Source organism: Laccaria bicolor, genomic scaffold (assembly GCF_000143565.1).
Source record: "Laccaria bicolor S238N-H82 LACBIscaffold_45 genomic scaffold, whole genome shotgun sequence".
Lineage (NCBI taxonomy): Eukaryota > Fungi > Basidiomycota > Agaricomycetes > Agaricales > Hydnangiaceae > Laccaria > Laccaria bicolor.
The window spans coordinates 73,497-93,265 of NW_001889916.1; the positions used below are offsets into that span (position 1 = coordinate 73,497).

At 48.9% G+C, this 19,769-nt stretch overlaps 6 protein-coding genes across 6 annotated transcripts; 3 read left to right on the plus strand and 3 right to left on the minus strand.

Moving 5' to 3' along the window:
- Positions 1-5,618: 5,618 nt before the first annotated feature.
- Positions 5,619-9,053, plus strand: LACBIDRAFT_332844 (uncharacterized protein; the record flags this gene model as incomplete). Its single annotated transcript, XM_001887402.1, has 7 exons — positions 5,619-5,697; positions 5,858-5,899; positions 6,277-7,467; positions 7,547-8,114; positions 8,249-8,358; positions 8,575-8,970; positions 8,998-9,053. The coding sequence occupies 7 exons, from the start codon at positions 5,619-5,621 to the stop codon at positions 9,051-9,053; spliced, it is 2,442 nt and encodes an 813-aa protein (XP_001887437.1).
- Positions 9,054-9,389: 336 nt separating this feature from the next.
- Positions 9,390-10,211, plus strand: LACBIDRAFT_332845 (uncharacterized protein; the record flags this gene model as incomplete). The annotated part of the gene is made up of 1 exon (XM_001887403.1): positions 9,390-10,211. One exon carries the CDS (start codon positions 9,390-9,392, stop codon positions 10,209-10,211), a length of 822 nt encoding a protein of 273 aa, XP_001887438.1.
- A 35-nt stretch (positions 10,212-10,246) lies between these two features.
- Positions 10,247-12,176, plus strand: LACBIDRAFT_310289 (uncharacterized protein). The gene is made up of 2 exons (XM_001887404.1): positions 10,247-10,628; positions 11,209-12,176. Exons 1-2 carry the CDS (start codon positions 10,578-10,580, stop codon positions 11,926-11,928), a joined length of 771 nt encoding a protein of 256 aa, XP_001887439.1. The 5' UTR covers positions 10,247-10,577; the 3' UTR covers positions 11,929-12,176.
- Positions 12,177-12,700: 524 nt separating this feature from the next.
- Positions 12,701-13,902, minus strand: LACBIDRAFT_332847 (uncharacterized protein; the record flags this gene model as incomplete). Its single annotated transcript, XM_001887449.1, has 8 exons — positions 12,701-13,021; positions 13,125-13,158; positions 13,321-13,384; positions 13,440-13,503; positions 13,555-13,629; positions 13,680-13,730; positions 13,787-13,801; positions 13,840-13,902. The coding sequence occupies 8 exons, from the start codon at positions 13,900-13,902 to the stop codon at positions 12,701-12,703; spliced, it is 687 nt and encodes a 228-aa protein (XP_001887484.1).
- Positions 13,903-16,632: 2,730 nt separating this feature from the next.
- LACBIDRAFT_310293 (uncharacterized protein) lies at positions 16,633-18,151 on the minus strand (the record flags this gene model as incomplete). The annotated part of the gene is made up of 7 exons (XM_001887450.1): positions 16,633-16,735; positions 16,789-16,922; positions 17,016-17,207; positions 17,281-17,550; positions 17,611-17,684; positions 17,744-17,918; positions 17,978-18,151. 7 exons carry the CDS (start codon positions 18,149-18,151, stop codon positions 16,633-16,635), a joined length of 1,122 nt encoding a protein of 373 aa, XP_001887485.1.
- Positions 18,152-18,476: 325 nt separating this feature from the next.
- Positions 18,477-19,195, minus strand: LACBIDRAFT_310294 (uncharacterized protein; the record flags this gene model as incomplete). The annotated part of the gene is made up of 4 exons (XM_001887451.1): positions 18,477-18,744; positions 18,795-18,950; positions 18,999-19,051; positions 19,103-19,195. 4 exons carry the CDS (start codon positions 19,193-19,195, stop codon positions 18,477-18,479), a joined length of 570 nt encoding a protein of 189 aa, XP_001887486.1.
- Between the last annotated feature and the right edge of the window lie 574 nt (positions 19,196-19,769).

Below are 19,769 nucleotides of genomic sequence, written 5' to 3' on the forward strand. Positions count from 1 at the left end.
CACGGCCCGTCTTCGGTACGCGTTCTTTTTCTCACCCATTGAGATCTAAGAGCTTCAGGGCATCGCGAAGGACGCCACGGATATAACTTATTCTCGTCAATCACAGGTATGGTGTGATTGATTATTCTCAATGGTGGCAGCTCGGTCTCACTCGCATCTTTGCACAGAGGGTCCGCATATTCCAGTAGGAATTTCCGCGCCTTGTCTATGTCCAGATTTTCGAGCGCAACCGCACGCGACGCGATGGACGTTACCGAAATCCCATCAAGAGGCAACGCCGTGTCGCTTCCAACAAGAACCCGAGCGGGATTAAATCCCACTGACACTTGGTGCTGGTACAGCCAGGGCGTGCCCAGGATCAAGTCGTAGTTCGATAGGTTTATTATATCAAAGTACCTGACTTCCGTTATCTTTTGATATTCAAACTTAACGCTTGCTCCAGAATTTATTTTGGAGCGTGATCCCTGCACCGCTAGCTGCAGGCCGAGAGGTAAGGCAAGTTTATCCTTTTTTACTTTCAACTGATCAGCCACTGTAGAAGACATAAAGTCCCCCAGTGAGCCTGAATCAAGAAGGGCTCGCGCTGGGTGCCCATTTATCTTGGCAGTGATTACTACAGGTCGAGGGACCTTTCTACTAGTGTCCTTCGTCACGGCAGCATTCCGCTGGACAGCTGGGTATGTGCCGCGGGGGACTTGAAGTCCATTCAACTCAAGGTACGCGTCATAGGGTCCTAGGTCCCTATATTGATCGGACTCCGTTCCGTTAGATCGCTGATCCGAGTTCCATGCAGAACTATCATCGTCATCAGGGTCTCGGGACTTTTTCTCAGGGATTAAGTCCGTTTCCTTTTGACGCCGCGCGCCCTCGAGCGCATCAACTAACTGGTCTTCATACCAACTAGCTAGGTCGAAGGCCGGGTTCTCAACCATCATAGAAGACAGGTGAGTTATCACCTCCCACTGACGATCTTCTATAACGAAGGTGTCGCTGTTCTGGGTATCCAGGGATACGGAGAACCGACGATGCAAAGGGACCGCAGGGAATAGGTCATCGAAAGCGTATGGCGCCCCTCGTCTCAATACGCGGGTGATTTCGCTTTCGAGGAGGTTTCCCATAGTCAGCGGGACATGGCTGATATCCCACTGGTGTGTGGGTACGCCTGTGCGAATTGAGCACTGATTGGCGTACCATTCTCCAGGTGTAAAACGTGGTTGCATTATCAAGTCCACAGACAGGTAACTATTGGTCTGCAGGACCCGGTCATGCACTCGGTACTGGTCTTCCCCGATACGCACGACCCCAAAACGTCTGAAGGAGCTCACCCTTGAGCTTGGAATGTCCCCGGGATATGGGGCGCAAATCTCAAGATTTTGGGCCACCAACTCGCCGTGGATTTCGCCTATGGGAGTATAGGTGCGTTCGTCCCAATCAGACTGGGTTGCAGTGATTTCTTCATCCCAATCTGAGTCGGTTACGGATTGTAGGTCAGGCATGTCCGAATAATCAAAATCGTCGTCAGCTTGTAACTCAGGTGAGTTATTATTGCTGTCGGCGGTTGAAGTCGACCCCCTAAATAGTCCTGAACTAGGTTCTGGGCTTTCGTCGAATAGTGTGGATAAATCCACATTGACACTTTCTGCATCAAATTGAACTTTAGGATAGCGTCGAGCTTGATACCATTTTGCCAAGTCAAAGTGAGCATTCATTATAATTGACTTGTCAACTCTTAATGGCTGACTGAAATCTTCGTCATGAATTACGAATTCATCAGGCTCGCCACGTGTTACATAGAAACGACCTTCAGGATCTGCGTCGGGATCACTGGAAGGGTAGAGTGTTGGGATGCCGCTACACAGCATGTGTGTCGCGTTGATACTGTAAGCATCCGCCATAGTCCAAAGGCGCTTCATTTTTTCTAATTTATGAAGTCGACGTGATAGCCGGCGTGCGTACCACTCTCCTAGTCGGAAGTGAGAGTTTTCCAGATTCGAGGTGCGTATCACACAACCGTTTAGATTCAGGTAATCATTAATACGATACCAATCAGGATTGCTAGTCCGATAAACGCTAAATCGTTGGCGGACACCGCCGTTACCCATCGCGTTACTATCACCAGGGTACGGCTGCATGATGTCCAGTACGTATTCGGCCATCAAAGCCAGGGCGTCCCCAAGCGAGGTACGTCTTGGCATATCGGGATCATATACCATCCATGATGGCTCATTCCCAATCCATTCAATGTTTTCAGAACTTTGCCAAGTTATTGCGCCGAGTTCTAGCGAATCGATGGCTTCAGCTTCATCGGATTCGAGAGACTCAGGCTCAATCTCAATATTATAATTGGTAAGTCCGGGTGGTTTGCTATTATTGCCACCAGACTTAACTGTATTTCCCTGAGGACAGTTTCGCGAAAGATGGCCTGGTTTCTTGCAACGGAAGCAAGATCCAGACGCCAATAAATCAGCTTTCTCCTTGTCACTCAGTCTGGGAGCCGTACTTTCATGTTGAAAGTTATTCGGTTTGGAATTCTTCCAGTCAGTTCGTCTGGAAGAGTTATTCTGATTGAAGTTCCCTTTAGGCTGTTGGGACTGGGGCCGGCTGGACCCTCTGGAGAAATTATCATTTCTTTGTCCAGACGGCGCTTGGGAACTTCCTCTCTGGAAGTTATTAGAAGAACCAGGATTTCGATTTCCTGAGTTCTTCTTGTCTCGAGAATTTCCATTATTCTGGTGAACATGGTGAGTTCCCGAATTATTATTCTTCCGCTGTTGATCAGGGACTGACTCCGAAATTTCGATGGTTTCTGCTCCGTCGCAGACGTCATCCCATTCAGATATCTCGGGATTGTATCCATCACGCCAGAGAGCCCTTTGAATCGAGCTGCGGAGACCATTCCAAAGCTTGATTACTTTTTCACGATCGTCAACAACGCCGATCATATTGAAAAGTTCCTCGAGTTCGTGTACGTATTCCGAAACCGTTTTTTCATTTTGGAAACACTTTTTAAGCTTTTTCCTTTGTGCCATCCTATAGTTTATTGGGAAGCAGTAATTGAACATTTGTTCAAAGAATTGCCGGAGTGTCCAGTCTCGGTAATTCATTGATACTTTCTGAGTATAATAATCGTAAGCCTTTCCTTTCAAATAATATGATAGGACAAAGACTTGTTTATTTCTTCGGACCTTTCCAGCCGTAACATACTCAGTTCCTTCAGTAACAAAGCGGTGATAGGAACGAGCATCAGCTGCTCCATCATATTCTTTGGGGGGAATGGGTTTCAGTCCAGATTTACGTGACCTGGACTTAGAACGCCGGTGCCTGCGGCGCGACTTTCGCTTGGAACGTTTCCTTGCGCGTGGGCTGTCCTGAGAGCTAACTGAGCTCTCAGAATCACTCGGCGACTCGCTCGAGGATGAGTCTGAGCTGGAACAAGAAGAATCCGAAGACTCAGGGTCTGGATCCGTTCGACGAGAGCGAGAGCGTTTGTCGACATTGTCAAGTGCACGCCCGAGGTAGCTGTCAGGTGCGATTTGATTAATGGGTCTGCTTTCCGCGCTTCGAGCAACCTTTTCCCGGCGCGCGGATCGACGATCATTAACCTTGGAGACATGTCGCCCAGTCAGGTCTGACATGGGAGTCTGTGCCTTAGGGTTCTTAGTGACCTTTAAGGTTTTCTTCTTGTTTCTGTGAGTGCGTTTCTTCCGCGCCGATTTTTCATTCTCTGAATTTTCATTCTCGGAATCTGATCGCGCAGATGTTTCCTTGTGATGATCCTTAAAAGACTCAAGAGCGGCGCGCTGGGCGTCGACATCCAGGTCTTCATCACTTAATTGGGCAGCACCCCAATTCCTTGGGTCAACATTTTTGCCTTTGGAATGGGATGGCCCTTCACCACGTGAGGCCGGAGATTCCGCCCTCTTCCGAGGTAATTCCTTAAGTTTCTCATAACGACGAGAAATTTGTTTCTTCTGAGCTGGAGTCAATTGCTCTTCAGCTTGGTGGAGGACAGTTTCTTTTTCCGTTCTCAATTTCTTATTGTTTGTGTCAATAGTAATAGAATTTTTATTCATTCTAACTTTACTGAGAGATTCTAGGCTACGTGTACGCCTAGGAACTACTCTGATCCAGGGATTGGGGTTATCATCCTGGTCACTGGGTTCACTCGACTCTGATAAGTCAGATTCACGATCAGGAACGACGTCGTCGTTCCTAAAGGTGACGCCAGCCGTAGCTGGGATACACTCCGTAGACGTCGTGCTCTGCACTTGTTCTTTGGGAGGAAGACGCCGAAGCGTCCCTTCCCCGCTGGCAATAACCGGCGAGGAAGGCCTGGAGGCCGCCACATCGCTATAAGAGCGAGGGGTTTTCTCCGATGAAATTGCCGTGAGCCTGGCAGGGCTGGTGGGGGCCGCATCAGGCGAGCCCTCACGGGATATCTGTGAACCGAGGTTGTTAGTAACAAAGTTAGTAGAGGCGGGCGCACCATTCTGGGTAGCTAATCCAGAACGCGAGACGCGCGCTCGGGTACGGTAACGAGTAGAAGACATAGAGATAAAAAAACAAAGAGACAGGGGAGACGAGGGGTATAGTCGCCAGAAGTCGGGGGTCCGGGTGATCAAACCGAAGGAATCCAGAAGACGGGCGAGGTAGTAGAGAGAGAGAGAGAGACGAGTTTTGTCGAGTCGGGTTAAGTCAAAAAATATGTGACAGATCTGTGACTACGGTGACGGAAGGTGACTGTAGTTTGGAGCTGGCACACTGAGAGCAAGAGCGAACACGAAAGACTGGTTAAGACTCTGGTATTCACTGGGGTAACTACGAGTTACAGTCTGTTCTTATATACGGCAGTAGGTAGGGCAAGGGGTAGGACAACGATGGGGATAACACACAGGGATAACAAATGAGATAGGCAGGTGATAGGTAATGGGAGCAGGGAGCAGTAAGTGTCCATAGAGATATCAAACCGTAGGTGTTGAGAATGGGCCGACGGAGGCCGAGCGCGTAAGCGCTTAGACGAGAGGATTGGAACCGTTATCAGTAGACGCGTGATATTGAGGTCACGTCTGTTACACAATTTTACATTGTAAGAAAGGAGCTCAAAATTCAAGAGACGTACCTTTGTCTCAAAGTTTTGTGATGCGACTCAAGGCCATGTTGGACGAGGAGTGGATGATAAGGAGGAATGAGCCAGTGGCGTGTTTGCTGTATGCTTGTTGTTCACCTGTTCACTACCACCATAGGCCCAAACGTTGCCTTCGGCGCGAATGTGGAATTGCACCAAAACGGTGTTGCGCGTGCTCGCCGATCAAGGCGTTGAGAGGAAAGGAGCGAGCAGTATCTTGGATCCGGCGCACTCGTGTTTGCCTATATGGTAGTCCCACTGAGAGGCAAATTCCCGGGCCGTTTTATTCATTCCATCCCAGTACGCTTTTCATTCTTTAAGAAATTCTCTCAACAAGTGCGATTAATGTCAAACTTCAACAGCTTAGGTTCGATCCCAATGAATGGGCGGTAGTCGACGACCGTGCTCAGCTCAAAACTGCCAGTACTTTCCTCCCGGTGTAGACAACCTTATTTTCCGGAAGTTTGGGGGTACGAGATACCCACCAGCAGGGATGACGGCTGCTGAATTCCTGGACGTTCCTACGAGAAGAAGTACTGGCGCTCAATTGCTCAGGTTAGAGCGTATATGGAGTACGTGGTTCAGGCGAAGCAAGACGAGGAGGGCATGACTTGGCATCTTTATCCTGATGAAGAATTTCACCCTGGCTTGGACAGGAACAGGCAAAGTAGCGAACACAGGGTGCGTGTATTGATTTATATGTTGCGACTTTTGATCATATGGTATGTCTAGGAATGATTCAATGTTGCTCTGTTAAAACGCACAATGCATTTTGTACGTCTGCGGTTATGAGTGAAAAACATGTCGACCAAAGATTCCTGGCGTTTCGCTGGACAAAGTCATTGATAGAATGACTCCAGAGGAAATCGATACTGTTGCTTCCCACTGGTTACAATCCATTCAAGCCAAGATAGCGGTTCCGCTTTGCTTGATCGCAGACATGCTTGCCGCCTTACCAACTCCATGACAGCTCCTTTTGCTCCTCAAGGGAGGTCGAGAGGAAATGCTCCCTTACGGTTTCTCTCACCTTTTCATGTCGGTGCTTTCAAGTTGTTGGAACGGCATAATGTATTCCGCAGACTCACAACACCCTTCAGTGGTGCGGAAAAGGTCATGGGAGTATTCCCATGGTCACAATTGGTCGTGACCAGTGTCACTCCATGATCCATCTTTCAAGCGCTCTATACTTGATCAAGCCCCACGACCAGAAAGGATCGCTCCACGCCACAAGCGAATCATCGCCGAACTCGAGACTGAGATGGCAATTGCTCAGGAAGCCTTGAAAACTATGATGAAACAGCGAAACGAAGCACACGCCCTGCCGGCGTCCTTGAGCAGCACTGTTGACAGAGGTGACTCAGCTCTCCTTGATAACATTGACGAACAAATGTTTGACGTAGAATGCGATCTGTACTCGCTGCAAGGTGGATTGGAGAGGCAGATCTCAAACGCGAGCATCAGGAATCGTAGCGAAACTTGCGACGAAATCAAACCTGAAATCGAGGAAGGCCAACTGGAGCTGCGACGGCTCTTGGAGCAACGTAAAGACATCTCAGAGCAGTTGGATCTCCATCGTGACCAACTGTCGCCCATATGCAAGGTTCCCCCAGAGATCATTCGTATCCTATTCCTCCTATGGGCCTCTGACAGGCATTTTCTCCGATCCCCAACTCACGTCTCTCCAAATGTTCTGGCTGGCGTTTGTGTTTCCTGGAAGAATATTGCACTCGGTATGCCCAAATTATGGTCCTTCATATTGGTCGAGATACGGAAAGGGAAGTTTTACCCTGACAAACGGATCGTTGAAAGGTGGATTGAGCGCTCTGGCTCCTCCGCGCTTTCTTTCTCTATTGAAGAAAGAGATTCATCTTTTCACAGCAACCATGCAGGAGTTGATCAGGTTCCGCCCACCATACTATACGGCAATACGAGATCTGAGCATTACGCTGGATCACCAGTCGCGTCCATGCTCGAACTCTTCATTCCCCATCACTCCCGATGGCAGCGAGTCCGTCTGAGATACAACGATGCTGATACAGTTGCGTTGGCTTCCTTGCCATTGCCCATGAACACCACGTATCCTTTACTTGAAGAGGTATACTTGGACAAAGGTTACTGGTATGCCAAAGAAGATCTAGACCGTATCAAATCCATGATGGTCTCCGCACCACGGCTCCATTCCGTTACCTGGCTGAGCGAGAAATCATACAAGGTGCTCGCCTTTCCATGGGAACAACTCACACACTTCTCGCAGGGCCCCTTCGCCACTATGAACCAGGGTCTTCGTATCCTCGCGATCTGTCCTCATCTCAAATCCCTGGAGCTGACGCTCTTTCTTCCGGGTTCCCATGTTTCCTGTCGATGACGACGATGACCCATTTGTCCACAACACTTTAGAACGCCTTCATCTACGTACTGCAGGTAACCTGGCAGTTCTTCTCGACAAAGTCACTCTACCAGCTCTGAAGGATCTATTGCTCTCCGAATTACATGGAGCCTCACTCTCTATACGCGTTGGCCGGTGGCCACAATTCCAGTTCCTCGCATTCCTCCTACGTTCAGGTTGCACCATCAAGCAATTCATCATTCAGGAGTGTAATATCTCCGCAGAAGAGATGGCGGAGTGCCTGGTACATCCGCAAATATCCAAGTCATTGGGTTCGTTGTCTATCACGGAATATCACCAAAAGCATCTGTGCATGACGGATGAGGTTCTTAGGCGGTTGACGTATACCCCATCAGTCATCTTTTCAGAAAACGTTCTGGGTGGTGGGGACGACCAACTGGTTGAGGACACCCCATCGGAGACTATCTGTCCGAATCTCACGAACATCAAGCTGTGGGGATGTATTTCCGCCCAGGATGGAAAGGTCGCGGATATGGTTGAGTCGAGGTGGCTATCCAGGACCGAAGCTTGCCCCATCGTGCAACTCAGGACGGCGGCAATAGGATTTTTCGCTGACGCATGTCATACGGAGGATTGGACACGGTTGGAGGCGCTGAAAGTAGACAGGTTTGGGATCACACATATTCGACTGTGATGGTGGGGTCAATTTTTGTTTTCTATACATGCAAAGATGCAGTCGCCCTGATTGACACTGGCCAACGCCTGAGCTTGGACAGCTTGTGGCGAATACAAGAGTTCCTGTTCATGGATCTTTTCGACTCGGAGTGCGATGGTGCTGGGAGATTTACGCGCTCAGACGCGTGTTTGAGCTCATTGACATCAACCTGTAATTATTCAACGTTATTCAACTCCATAGCCAGCTCTTTTTGCTCCCCAGCAACTCCCAGGAGTCCCAAGCGATTCGAGATGAAAGGCAGCAGGCTCGCCTGATGATTTCTCTCACTTTTCGACTTCGGTCCTTCCAGGGTCTCGTTGTTAGGCTACTAGAACGTCATAATGCATTTCTCAAACTCACCACACCCCTCAGTGGTGGACATGGGAGTAAGTATTCCTTGTCGGAGATGGCCAACCACTTCCAGTCACGAAAGTCACAAAATTGGTCGTGACCAGGTTGATCAGAGGACACTCAATTTTGATTTCGACGATGATTTCAAGATGATTTGGTCAATTTCTCAGGAAGCCTTGAAAACTAAGATGAAGCAGCGAAACGATGCACACTCCCTGTTGGCGCCCTTGAGCAACCTTGTCTTGGGGCAATGTCCAAACTTCTTGAATCTCCATCGTAACGAACTCTCGCCCATATGCAAGCTTCCCCCAGAAATCATTCGTATCATATTCCTCTTCTGGGCCTCCGACAGGCATTTTTTTCAATCCCCCACTTGTATCTCTCCAAATGTTTTGACTGGCGTTTGTGTTTCCTGGAGGAATATTGCATTCGGTATGCCCGAATTATGGTCCTTGATAGTGGTCGAGATACGGGAAGGGAAGGTTTACCCCGACAAACAGATCATTCAAAATTAAATCGAGCGCTCTGGCTCCTCCGCACTTTCTTTCTCTATTAAAGAAAGAGACTTTTTTCACAGCAACCTTGCAGTACGACTCGGTCCTGTTCTCCGCATCCTGCTATATGGCGATACGAACACTGACCACTCTGCTGAATCACCAGTCGCGTCCATGCTCAATCTCTTCATTCCCCATCACTTTCGATGGCAAAAAGTCCGTCTGGGATACAAAAATGCATGGAATGGGAAAGTTGGGCTCGCTTCCCTCCCCAGGAACGCCACGTATCCTTAGGTACACTTGCATGAAAATCACTCCTTGTGGGCACTGGAAGATGCGGACCGCATTGAATCCATGATGGTCTCCGCACCACGGCTCCATTCCATCAGCTGGCTGAGCCAGAAATCATACGCGACGCTCGCCTTTCCCTGGGAGCAGCTCACACACTTCACGCTGGGCTCCCCCACCGTTGTAGACGAAGGTCTTCGTATCCTTGCGATCTGCCCTCATCTCAAATTCCTGGAACTGATACTCCTTCCCATATTTCCCGTCTCTAACGACGGTGACCCATTTGTCCGACACAACACTTTACAACACCTTCATCTGAGTGTTGTAGGTAACATGGCAGCTCTCTTTGACAAAGTCACTCTACCAGCTCTGAAGGATCTATCGCTCTCCGAATTACATGGAACCGCACCCGACCCCCCTATACACCTCGGCCGCTGGCCACAATCCCAGTTCCTCGCATTCCTCCTGCGTTCAGGTTGCACCATCGAGCAATTCATCATTGAGGAGTGTGATATCTCCGCAGAAGATTTAGTGGAGTGTCTCGCACATCCGCAGGTATCAAAATCGTTGCGTTCGTTGTCTGTCATGGAAGGTCACCTAAAGAATCCGTGCGTGACGGATGAGGTGCTCAAGCGGTTGACGTATACCCCACTGGAGACCATCTGTCCGAATCTCACGACCATCAAGCTGTGGGGATGCATTTCCGCCCAGGATGGAAAGGTCGCGGATATGGTTGAGTCGAGGTGGTTACCAAGGACCGAGGGTTACCCCCTCATGCAATTGAGGACGGCAGTAATGGGGTTTTCCCCTAACACATATCATGCAGATGATCGGATTCGGTTGGGGGCGTTTAACGTAGACAGGTCCGGGATCAAACTTACTCAACTGTGATGGCAGTGGGGTCAAACTTCGTTTTCTGCGTATGTCAATATGCAGGCGCGCTCCCATGGGGTTATTCCCATCGCAGTGTCAAGTACATTTATATCTCTGTCAACAATCCAGCATGAATCTTGTGCTAAAACCAATACAATCTCAGCCCATCAACGACGTCTTGAGCAGCTCTTCTACAAAGCTAGCATCTACCAGCCCAACACAATGAAGAGCCACCATTTGGTGATGATGCTCGAAGAGGAGCCGCTCGACTTGTAAAGGTCCTTGACAGTTGGAATCCGGTTTTTAGCTTGGGTGGTCCAGGTGACAAACGATGTCAAAACCCTGACAAATAAATGTGGGGAAAAAGGGAGACCACTGGCTAGCATGCGGTCATGGCAAAGGTGTCATCCTAGAGAAGAAGGGATGATGCATACAGCCGCTCGTCATTTCGTCACCCTTGACTGATCATAGCATTGTTACAGTCGTACGGCGTCCACAGTTGTTTCGAAGATCCCTGACCGGTATGATTAAGTGACTACGCTCGAGGAGCTGGTCGATCTGCAGAGGCTCTCGATGGTTTTGGCTTGGCTGGCCTAATTGACGAACGAGGCGAAAGCCTAGATAGCCGCGGGGGGCATGAGATTATGGTGGAGTGATGCCTGAAGCTTCCCTTGTCACTTCGTCATGATGTAAGAGTTATCAGAAAGCCGTGTCTGTTGTATGAACAAGCGACTGTCTCGCAAAAATGGGTCCTCAATCAATGTGGTTTTGGTGTTGGACAAGGCCACCCTGGTTGGCACTGATCGACGCCTGAACTTGGACAACTTAATACAAGAGTTCCTGTTCGTGGATCTTGTCGAGTACGATGATGCTGGGAGATCTATGCATGTTTGAGCTCATTGACATCAACCTGTAATTGACCGACTTCATGGTCAGCTCTTTTTGCTTCCCAAGCGAGTCGAGATGAAAGGCTCGCCTGATGATATCTCTCACTTTTCGACTTCGGTCCCTCCAGGGTCTCGTTGTCAGGCTACTAGAACGGCATAACGTGTTCCTCAGACTCACCACACCCCTCAGCGGTGCGGAAAGGGCATGGAAGTATTCCCTCTTCTGGTCCCTTCGAGACATGGGGGTTTCTCAGATAGATCTTACCCTCGATGGCAGCGATGTCGGTGAGGGTGGAGGTATGTATCGAGTATTTCGGCGTAGGGTAATAATCCGCCACGTCGAGCATGGATTTGGGAGTGAGTCGCCATCGTTTCTGCGGTTACCGTGCGCCATATCGCATTTACGATCCACTGTTGACTCATGGTGCACGAATCCAACACGGGTCCTCTCCACCCCTTTGTCTTCCATTCTTTCGAGGGTTCAACGTTCTTCCAAGAAGGCTGTTGAACCGAACCCGGAAAGAAACGTTGAGTCTTCGCATTCACGGCCCCTTAGTGCTCGGAGGGGAGGGGATTGCGCTGAACGGGCTTGGGCTGCGTATACGTATGGTGGCGTCACGAGCTTCGCGAGCTTGGCGATGGACATAGACCTGGCCCTCTCCGACGTCCACCCGCGCCAATCATCACCGCTTAAAAGCCATCGCAGTTGCACATACGCAGTATCTGAAGTCTATCCAATCATCGACGTTGGCCAGACAGGTCAAAGTGGGAAGGAAGGTGAGACGCTCAGCGTCACTACTGAGGAGGGTGATGTGCACGAGTGCATTGTGGATGGATATAGCTCGTAGTTGGGTTGATTGGAGGGGATGACATGGGCTGGATGTGGTGGAACCGCAGCATAGCCAAAAGAATCAAAATCGTCGCTAATCCTCGGCTTGAATTCGGTTGGAGTGGATCTTGTGCTCTTGGATGTGCTTACTACAAGCTTACTACGTCGGCTGAATCTGACGGAAATAAGAGGAAATAAGGCGGCGAAAAGAAAGAGATTGGCGTCCTTGAACTCTATAAACCTTGGATTGGGAAGGTTGGATGAGGGTGCATACTTTGATCTACGACGTTGGCATTTCCTGCCAAACCTCGAAAAGAAGTGTGACATCGGAGGCTACTGCAATGGCGTCAATAGTATTTCATGGTAATGGTAACCTCGTATTCACCTTCTCGCTCGCCGTGAATCGCTCCCAATCCATCAATCGTTAATGAATCACCCGTGTCTGTGAAGCCGCGGAAAAGCCAGTCCTCGAACAGAAATCATGGGAAGAGGCATAAATGTCAACGTTCTTGTGATTACCGTCCGCCATAAACCGTGCAGGATATAAGTACGGCGTCGTTGTTGTATGGTGTGGTGGGAACACAGCTGAGACAAATCACGAAAGTGCAGTTCCACGAAATTACGTGGGTAGTGGGGTATCGGATTCCCTAAGCTCGGGACGACTGTGACTGTTGCGGAAATGCTTAGTGGAGAATGCCATTAGTGAGCATTAGTGCTGTCCTAATCCGAAAGATCTCAGTAAGGGTGAATATTTGAATAGCAAGATATGGCAGTCAAAGCCGAACGTACGTTCAATCCAGAAAGCAGTCTCCTACCGAGAGCAGTAGATAATGAGACCATGGGTAAAGGCCGGCGACTGTCGTGATCAAGCCTGCTTGAGGCGGAAACTGAGGCCCACTTCCCATGACAGCTACGATGAGCCAGACACTTTCTACAAGCGCAACATTGACATCTCCAAGTACGTCCCGTACCACTTCGATCTCTTTGGTGTCACGCTGACCTCCATTTAAGCCTGCCGGTGATGTCGATGAAGTGTGAGGCGCTACGCCTGCCGGTGATGAAGCGTGAGGCGCTATGCTTGCCGGTGATGAAGCGTGAGGCGCTTCCCCTGCCTGTGGTGGACGTTGAGCAACTGCTACAGGACTGCTACTATTGTGAAGCCTAAAACCCTTTTTGTGAATTGATAACGTTGTATTGTCCAGATCTTCGACTTACCAATCGTTGAAATTCGCGTATGGGACACTTGAACCTGTCTGGGAGATAACAGAATTCAGGAATAATTCAGTACATGTTGAACGAATAGAAACTAACATTGGCCCACAAAGAAATCGCGTCCCACCAACCGTTAACATTGTTTCTGATGCTTTAATCAACTTGAATCGCGGACAAAGAATATGATAGTGATACATACATGTCTGAGAAGACTGCAGAGTCCGCAATCATGAGCGTCCGATTGTAAAAATCGACATATTTTTCTGTCCAATTGGCCGGTAAATAAATGTCATATGTTGAGCCAGTTCAGCGGCCTACGCGGAGTAATGGGACAACCGGGTCCTGTTGCCCAATCACAGTCACCCACTATTCCAGCGTATAACTAGAAATAATATGAAGAAGTTGATCAAGCGTCCAGAAGCGAGGGACTGACATTATAATCTAGAGATGGTTGGTTCTTGGGATCGGCAGGCGATGCACAGGATACGGCCTCGAAGACAGTTGCAACCTGGACGAGCTATCAGTAAGGTAATAGTCAACCAAAAAGACACCTCTTACTGAATTGCATGTCGCAGCAGTTACACAGTCATTGCTATGCCAAAATCCTGGCTAAGTTGAAAACGTTTAGGGAAATGTTTTGGCTGGAAATCCGGGATACTACACACGTTCGCAGCACATCGCTGAAGGAGAAAGTCGCAAGTCAGGTCACTAGAAGTACGACAGCCACGACGTTGCACAGGGATGGCGTGAACAGAGGTGAGATAGACTCGAAACAGGCCATATCAAGTTGAACACGCCCCGCATGATGGGACCCAGCATCGAGAGAGTGCTTGGTTTATGGCTTTTATACTTGGCTGGTGGGCAGCGGCCCGACTAACTGGAGAATAAGTGTAATGCGTCGTTGTAGCCATGTTTCAAGTTGCTGGAGAAACGATGGTGAAGAAGGAATGATGGTGATTCTACGGTGAACTTGAAATATCGCAGCCTCGCAGGGGTGACTACAGAGTGAAGAGTTAGCTAAGATGGCGTTCAGCCTGTTTACAGGGAAGAAAAAGCTTGTGGTTCTCTCCGCCAAGGAGATATGGGCGCATCTTGTCTGCATGACAATGATAATAACATCCTCAATGATGTTTGGCGCCTATCAATCCGCATTAAGGTAGACGACAACCATATCCTTCCAACGTCACGTGAACAGCGTGACATTTCCATTTTAAGCCTCAATTACACAGATAATGTCCTAGAATATTTTGAACACGAATCGCAGCTAATCGGAAACCATAGAACTGAGCCGAATGCAGATTTCATGGAGCACAAAAAAAATTAAAGTGGTAAAACGAAATTTGAGGGAAAAGAAACAAAAATACTTCACGACGCGTCAATTTGAAGGCACACGCGCAAATCCTCTTCATTAGGCCAGAACCATGCCTAAGCGAAGCAATTACCTCTAGTACAGAGCATATAACTTACATAGAGGTGATAAAACAACAAAAAGCTAAAACTGCAAAGGAGAATGAGGGATTTTATTTCTGGGTGTTCAATTACTCAAGGACGCGTCTTAACTAACAAATATCAGAGAACAACAACCCCCGCAAGATATGAAACCTTTAGGAATTCATTATAGTCAATTTTGGATCGAAATTTCGATGCGACGAAGGCTTTTGACGGTCAATCTGAGCTTCAGGAACGGTGACCGAACCTACCATAGTATCTTGTATCTCCTCCCCCAATTTTCATTCTCCTACTTTATAAATTTGTATATATCTTTAGAGCACTAATTCTAATAGTTCTATGGTCGTCGATTTTTCCTAACTTTATGCACAGAATTGTTATGGCCTTTTCTTCGACTTTTCTCATTTCTGTTTGCCAAAAAAGGAGTGTTATGTCACGTCACAGAGGGTTGGTTGTGTATGGTTGTCGTCTACCTTACATTGGTATCACGGTTACATAATAACGGAAAAATTATAACACGCACTTTATATATAGGAATTGGCCAGGGTAATTTCCTGAAAGACTTGATCATAGCTCTTGACGACCACTCCCAAGCATCAGGAAGACAACATCTGGCTAGAGGGGCTAGGATTATCAATGTGGTCGCAACACTGGATGCGCAAGGCCACCCTGATTGGCACTGACCACCAGCGCCTGAGTGTAGACAACTTGTGGAGAATACAAGAGTTCCTTCTGTTCATGGGATCTGGTCGAGTGCGGATCATGGTGCTAGCTGCTGCAGCACCGTCTTTAAAGGACATCCTTGGGGTAGAAGGTTTTGGCGCGGATGCGCTATGGTTAAGAGTCCAATTTGCGAGCGTGGTATGTGGTTTTGAGTAGGGGGTCCCTCAGGCCGGGTGACAAGGACAGTCGCGGACGAATACACTCCTGTTCAACGTCTGCTCCTCGACCTTCAGGTCCAGAGTCCGTCGCGCACGCGTCCTCGCCATCGTGGCATATGAGCTTAGATCCAGCCTATCCAGAAATTACTAGAATTATTCAGCTTAACGCGCATTACAAGCCTATAAGTTAACCAATCCAATAGAATATGTAAGTGGGTAGTTCATCACAGCACGGTAGGGGAACCAACATAAAACTTCCTCAACTCAGTCATAGTACTCCACCACCCCACCAGCACCCAAACTCCCCCTCCGAACCTTCTCCCCTTTAGCACGGAGTATATCCTCAATCGTAGGATTCTTCCCTTCCTCAGTGCCGAATTTGAACCAGCCCAGGTGGTCCGCTATCAGATGCCTACAACGTTCCCCGTTGTGAGTCAGGACCCCTATCTCAAGAAAAAAGAAGAAACCCACCGATTCTTACACCCCGGACATTCAACCAACACAATACCGCGCTCATAGCTGCGTTTTGTGAATTGGTGAGTTGAGCGTTCGCCACATCCTTCGACTGTGCATGTGAACGTCATTGAGAGTCGGGGTTCGAGTTTTTCGGGGAGGGGTTGGGAAGAGGTGGTGGAGATGATGATGAGGAGGATGAGGAAGAAGAAGAAGAGGAAGAGGCATCCTCTGATATTGGCTCTGTACGTGGCAGAGATGTGGTGTACGGTCTGCGAGCGAGAGGTATGGAAGGTCTTCTGGCTGTTGAAAAAGCTGCTGCGGGCCGTAGCTGAAAAGCAATAGACGGGTGGCGTGGAGCTATGACGCTGCGTAGGATGCCAAAGTTTTTGAGGAGTCGCGACGAAAGCATGATGTTGGGTAGAAAGGAAGAGACGCAAAAACACGCTTGCGGCAACTTGTTGATCATGTCTGGCAAATGTCCTGGCATTCGTAAATAGCACATAAAAGTACATGGTACACGTAGTAAAGACATGAATAACATATCAGATTGTCGCAAGTCAATGGTCTGTGTGTGTTACAAGGAAAGGATAATAGGTCAAACGAAAAGTGAGGAAGTTGGGCTTGAGGGGGACATGTTGTCCGTATAAGAAAAGATGTCGTCCATAGCTACGTAGAAGCTAAGTCGTCCACAGCTCAATGGTGAGGGATATGCGCTCCAACGGAGCTCAACCAGCCTGATAAACAGCAGGCCCAGCAACAATATGCGGATTGATGAACGAAATGTTGAACGGAGTCACGAAGATATCTTCATCCGTTATCGCAATGAACCTTTTATACGTTTATCAGCCACTCAATTCGATACAGCAAAGGGGGATACGTGCATGGTAGCATTAACAATTGCCGACGACCCATTCCCAAAAACGGTGCCATTCGGCTGGAACGTCGTCCCCGTCTGGTTGACGATGTTTTCGAGGACGGTGTAGGTGGTATTGAGTTGCGATATCCAGGCTACGAACTATATCACATTCCATTCGTCAGTCCCACGCACATAATTCAAAGATGGATGGATGGGAGAAGACGTAAAACCAAAATCAGAACCAAACCTCACCTGAGGTGGACCAGCAGTCGTATTCGTAACAAAACTACTATTAGGGCCTATCGCCTGACCGGGTAAATTCCAAGTAAGGTTGACCTGTCGTCCGGGGAAGGAGAGGGGAATGGAGCGGTTATGCGTGATGGCCGGGTTGGTGTTGTTGTCTGGGATGGAGGTGTTGATGAAGAGTGTTGGGTCGGGGTTGTTCTGTACGGAAGGGTGAGTAGGGAGAACGAAGGGGAAAGGAAGTAAAACGGAAAATGGAAGGACAAAAACGCACAACGACATTCAACGCCGGAAAATTCTGAAACTCAATCACCGGATTCCCAGCTGGACAACTTATAATCAACGGCGCCAACAGCGTCCACATCATACTCTGCATAATCGCCGTTTGAAAGTCGACAGGAACGGGGAAGAGGCCTTCGTATTGGCGGAATATCATTTGTTCGCGGGAAGAGGCTGTTAGTGTTTGGGCGAGAAGTTGGGCGGCTGCGCGCGAGTCGAGGTGTTCGATGAAGCCTAGGATGCCGGATTCGCCTATTGCTGCTATCTAGAGGGGGAGGAGGCGGTGGGGAAGAGGGGGAGAGAGGAAAAGGGAGGGAGGACGAACCTGTTGGCTGAAGTTTATGAATTCGCGGACGTCTTCGAATGGAAATTGATAAGTGCACTGATTGGCTGCCTGTTCTGCGTCGTAACGTTAGACCTAAACGCTGCTGAGAGTTATGGGACGAGGGTTACACTACCTCCAATCATGTTCGAGAGCAGAGTAGCATGGGACACTTTTTGATCAGCTAAGAACTGGATGAGAAATCTGTCCGCTTCGAAAATCTGTACGTCCTCGAATTCTTGAACTGTGAACGTTGCGAGGCCAAAGTGGAAGAGGTCGAGTTCGAGGAGCTGTTGGTTTAATGCCAGGTTCTGTGTCGTCGAATGTCAATAAGGATGGAAGAGACATGAGATGAGCAAGCCAGACGTACGAGGGACTGGAAATCAAAGTCGCTCAGGGGATGATAGAACGGAGGTGTAGAGTTGGTTCCGAGACCACCGGAAGGTTGGAAGTTGAGTGCTGTGGTGGTGGTAGTCGGGATTGTCGTCGTGGGCCAGGCAACAGCCAACCCAGCCAGGGCAGCAGCGAGGATAGGGATCCACATTGTTCAAAGTGGGCTTTGAGCTTGCTGCTCATTTTGCATAATCAAATTTAAAGGGGACCGTGGAGCGAGAGTCAATACAGAGTCGGGGGATGAATTGACTGGTGAGACAACGTATACCGGCGGGGAGACTAGTATTATACCCGCACATAAAATCGTTATGATAGAATTGGCTTGGAGGACGTCAGATGAGGATGTAAGACGCCGGGTTCCTTGGATTGTTGGAATTTGGGATGGTGATGGTGATTGGTGTCCAAAAACACCACTGTTCTTCGGTGCCTTCGAAGCTGTGACCACATGTTGCACATGATGTGGTTGCTGAAAGAGTTCATTGCCGCCCCCTCGTAGCTGCTCTGCATGAGCCTAGATTGAGAGCAGCGGCTCTCCCTGCCCCTTCCGGCTCCTGGAGGTTGGACACCATCGACGCCAAGGCGTTTTCTCCTGTGGCTTCTACAGGTCGGGAGGTCGTTGTCATTTTCAGGCTAATCCAAAGCCAGCCTCTTGATGGCAAATGGTGGCCTATTTGCACAATGGGCCGTTGCAGCAGCAAATTCCCATGCGCCTCCGCCGCTGGCAAAACTCGAAGAACAGGCATACTAGAAAAGCAAGGTAAGTATGCATAGTTCGTACATCACACTCAACCCACCTAATCGCACAGACCAGCTTTTTCCATTTCGCGCTAAGCAGCACCGCACGTCTACGTACTTCTGAGCACTGGATTTGAAGCTGGCGATGGGAAACCGTCGGGCAAAATTGGGTCGGTCGGTCAGTCTTGAACAGCGAGGAGCGCTTTTCTGGTAGCCTGATTGATAAGTCAGATATGAGGAGCTCCTGTCGATGAGACCTCTGCAAGTTGAACTGTCCGAACCATTGGGTGTCATGACCGTCGTCGTAATCTTCAGTCTGTTGTTCTAGTAAGCATACAGACAAGTGAGAGCGATATAATACACTCACCTCGACTTGAAACGTCGATGTCCTGCTTGTGAAAGTAGGATCTATGACGGCGATGAGATGCACGAGTTCTCCCCCTCTTGTTGGACATGTCATTTCGGTGAAACGCTACAAAAGGGCGTAGGCCCTTCCATATGACGAACCCGCAATCTGATGCACATCCCTTTTGGGGTGAAGATTCGTCGCGACTGAGAGACTGAGAGTTGAGGTGCGGGGACGGTTCTCTTTATTTCTACTAGAATGATTAGCTTCGTATGAGGTATAAAGCTCGAGAAGAACTCACAAGCAATGACTACAGAGTGAAGGTACGTCTAATCTGGGGTGATTTGTGGGTCAGGGAGCTGTTCAGCGAGATGCATGATGGTGAAGCATGAAGACCTTGAAGCTTGATTGGTTAGCAGAGGTTTGAGGAGCGAAAAGTCACTCTGAACCAGCTCTGAACGACGCAACAGTTTCAGACGATGGAATTATTGCTACCCACTGCTTTGGCGAACGCAATAGTCGGATAAATGGAGCATCACTGAGTACTGGATCCTCGTGATGAAATCAAATCCATTGGGGTTATCAACCTCCAAGTCCATAACCGCGTCGTTCGCCTCCACCATCCTAACCATAATATCAACCAATCCAGCCTATTCGCCATGCGCGAGTGCCTCAGCCTAGTGAGCCT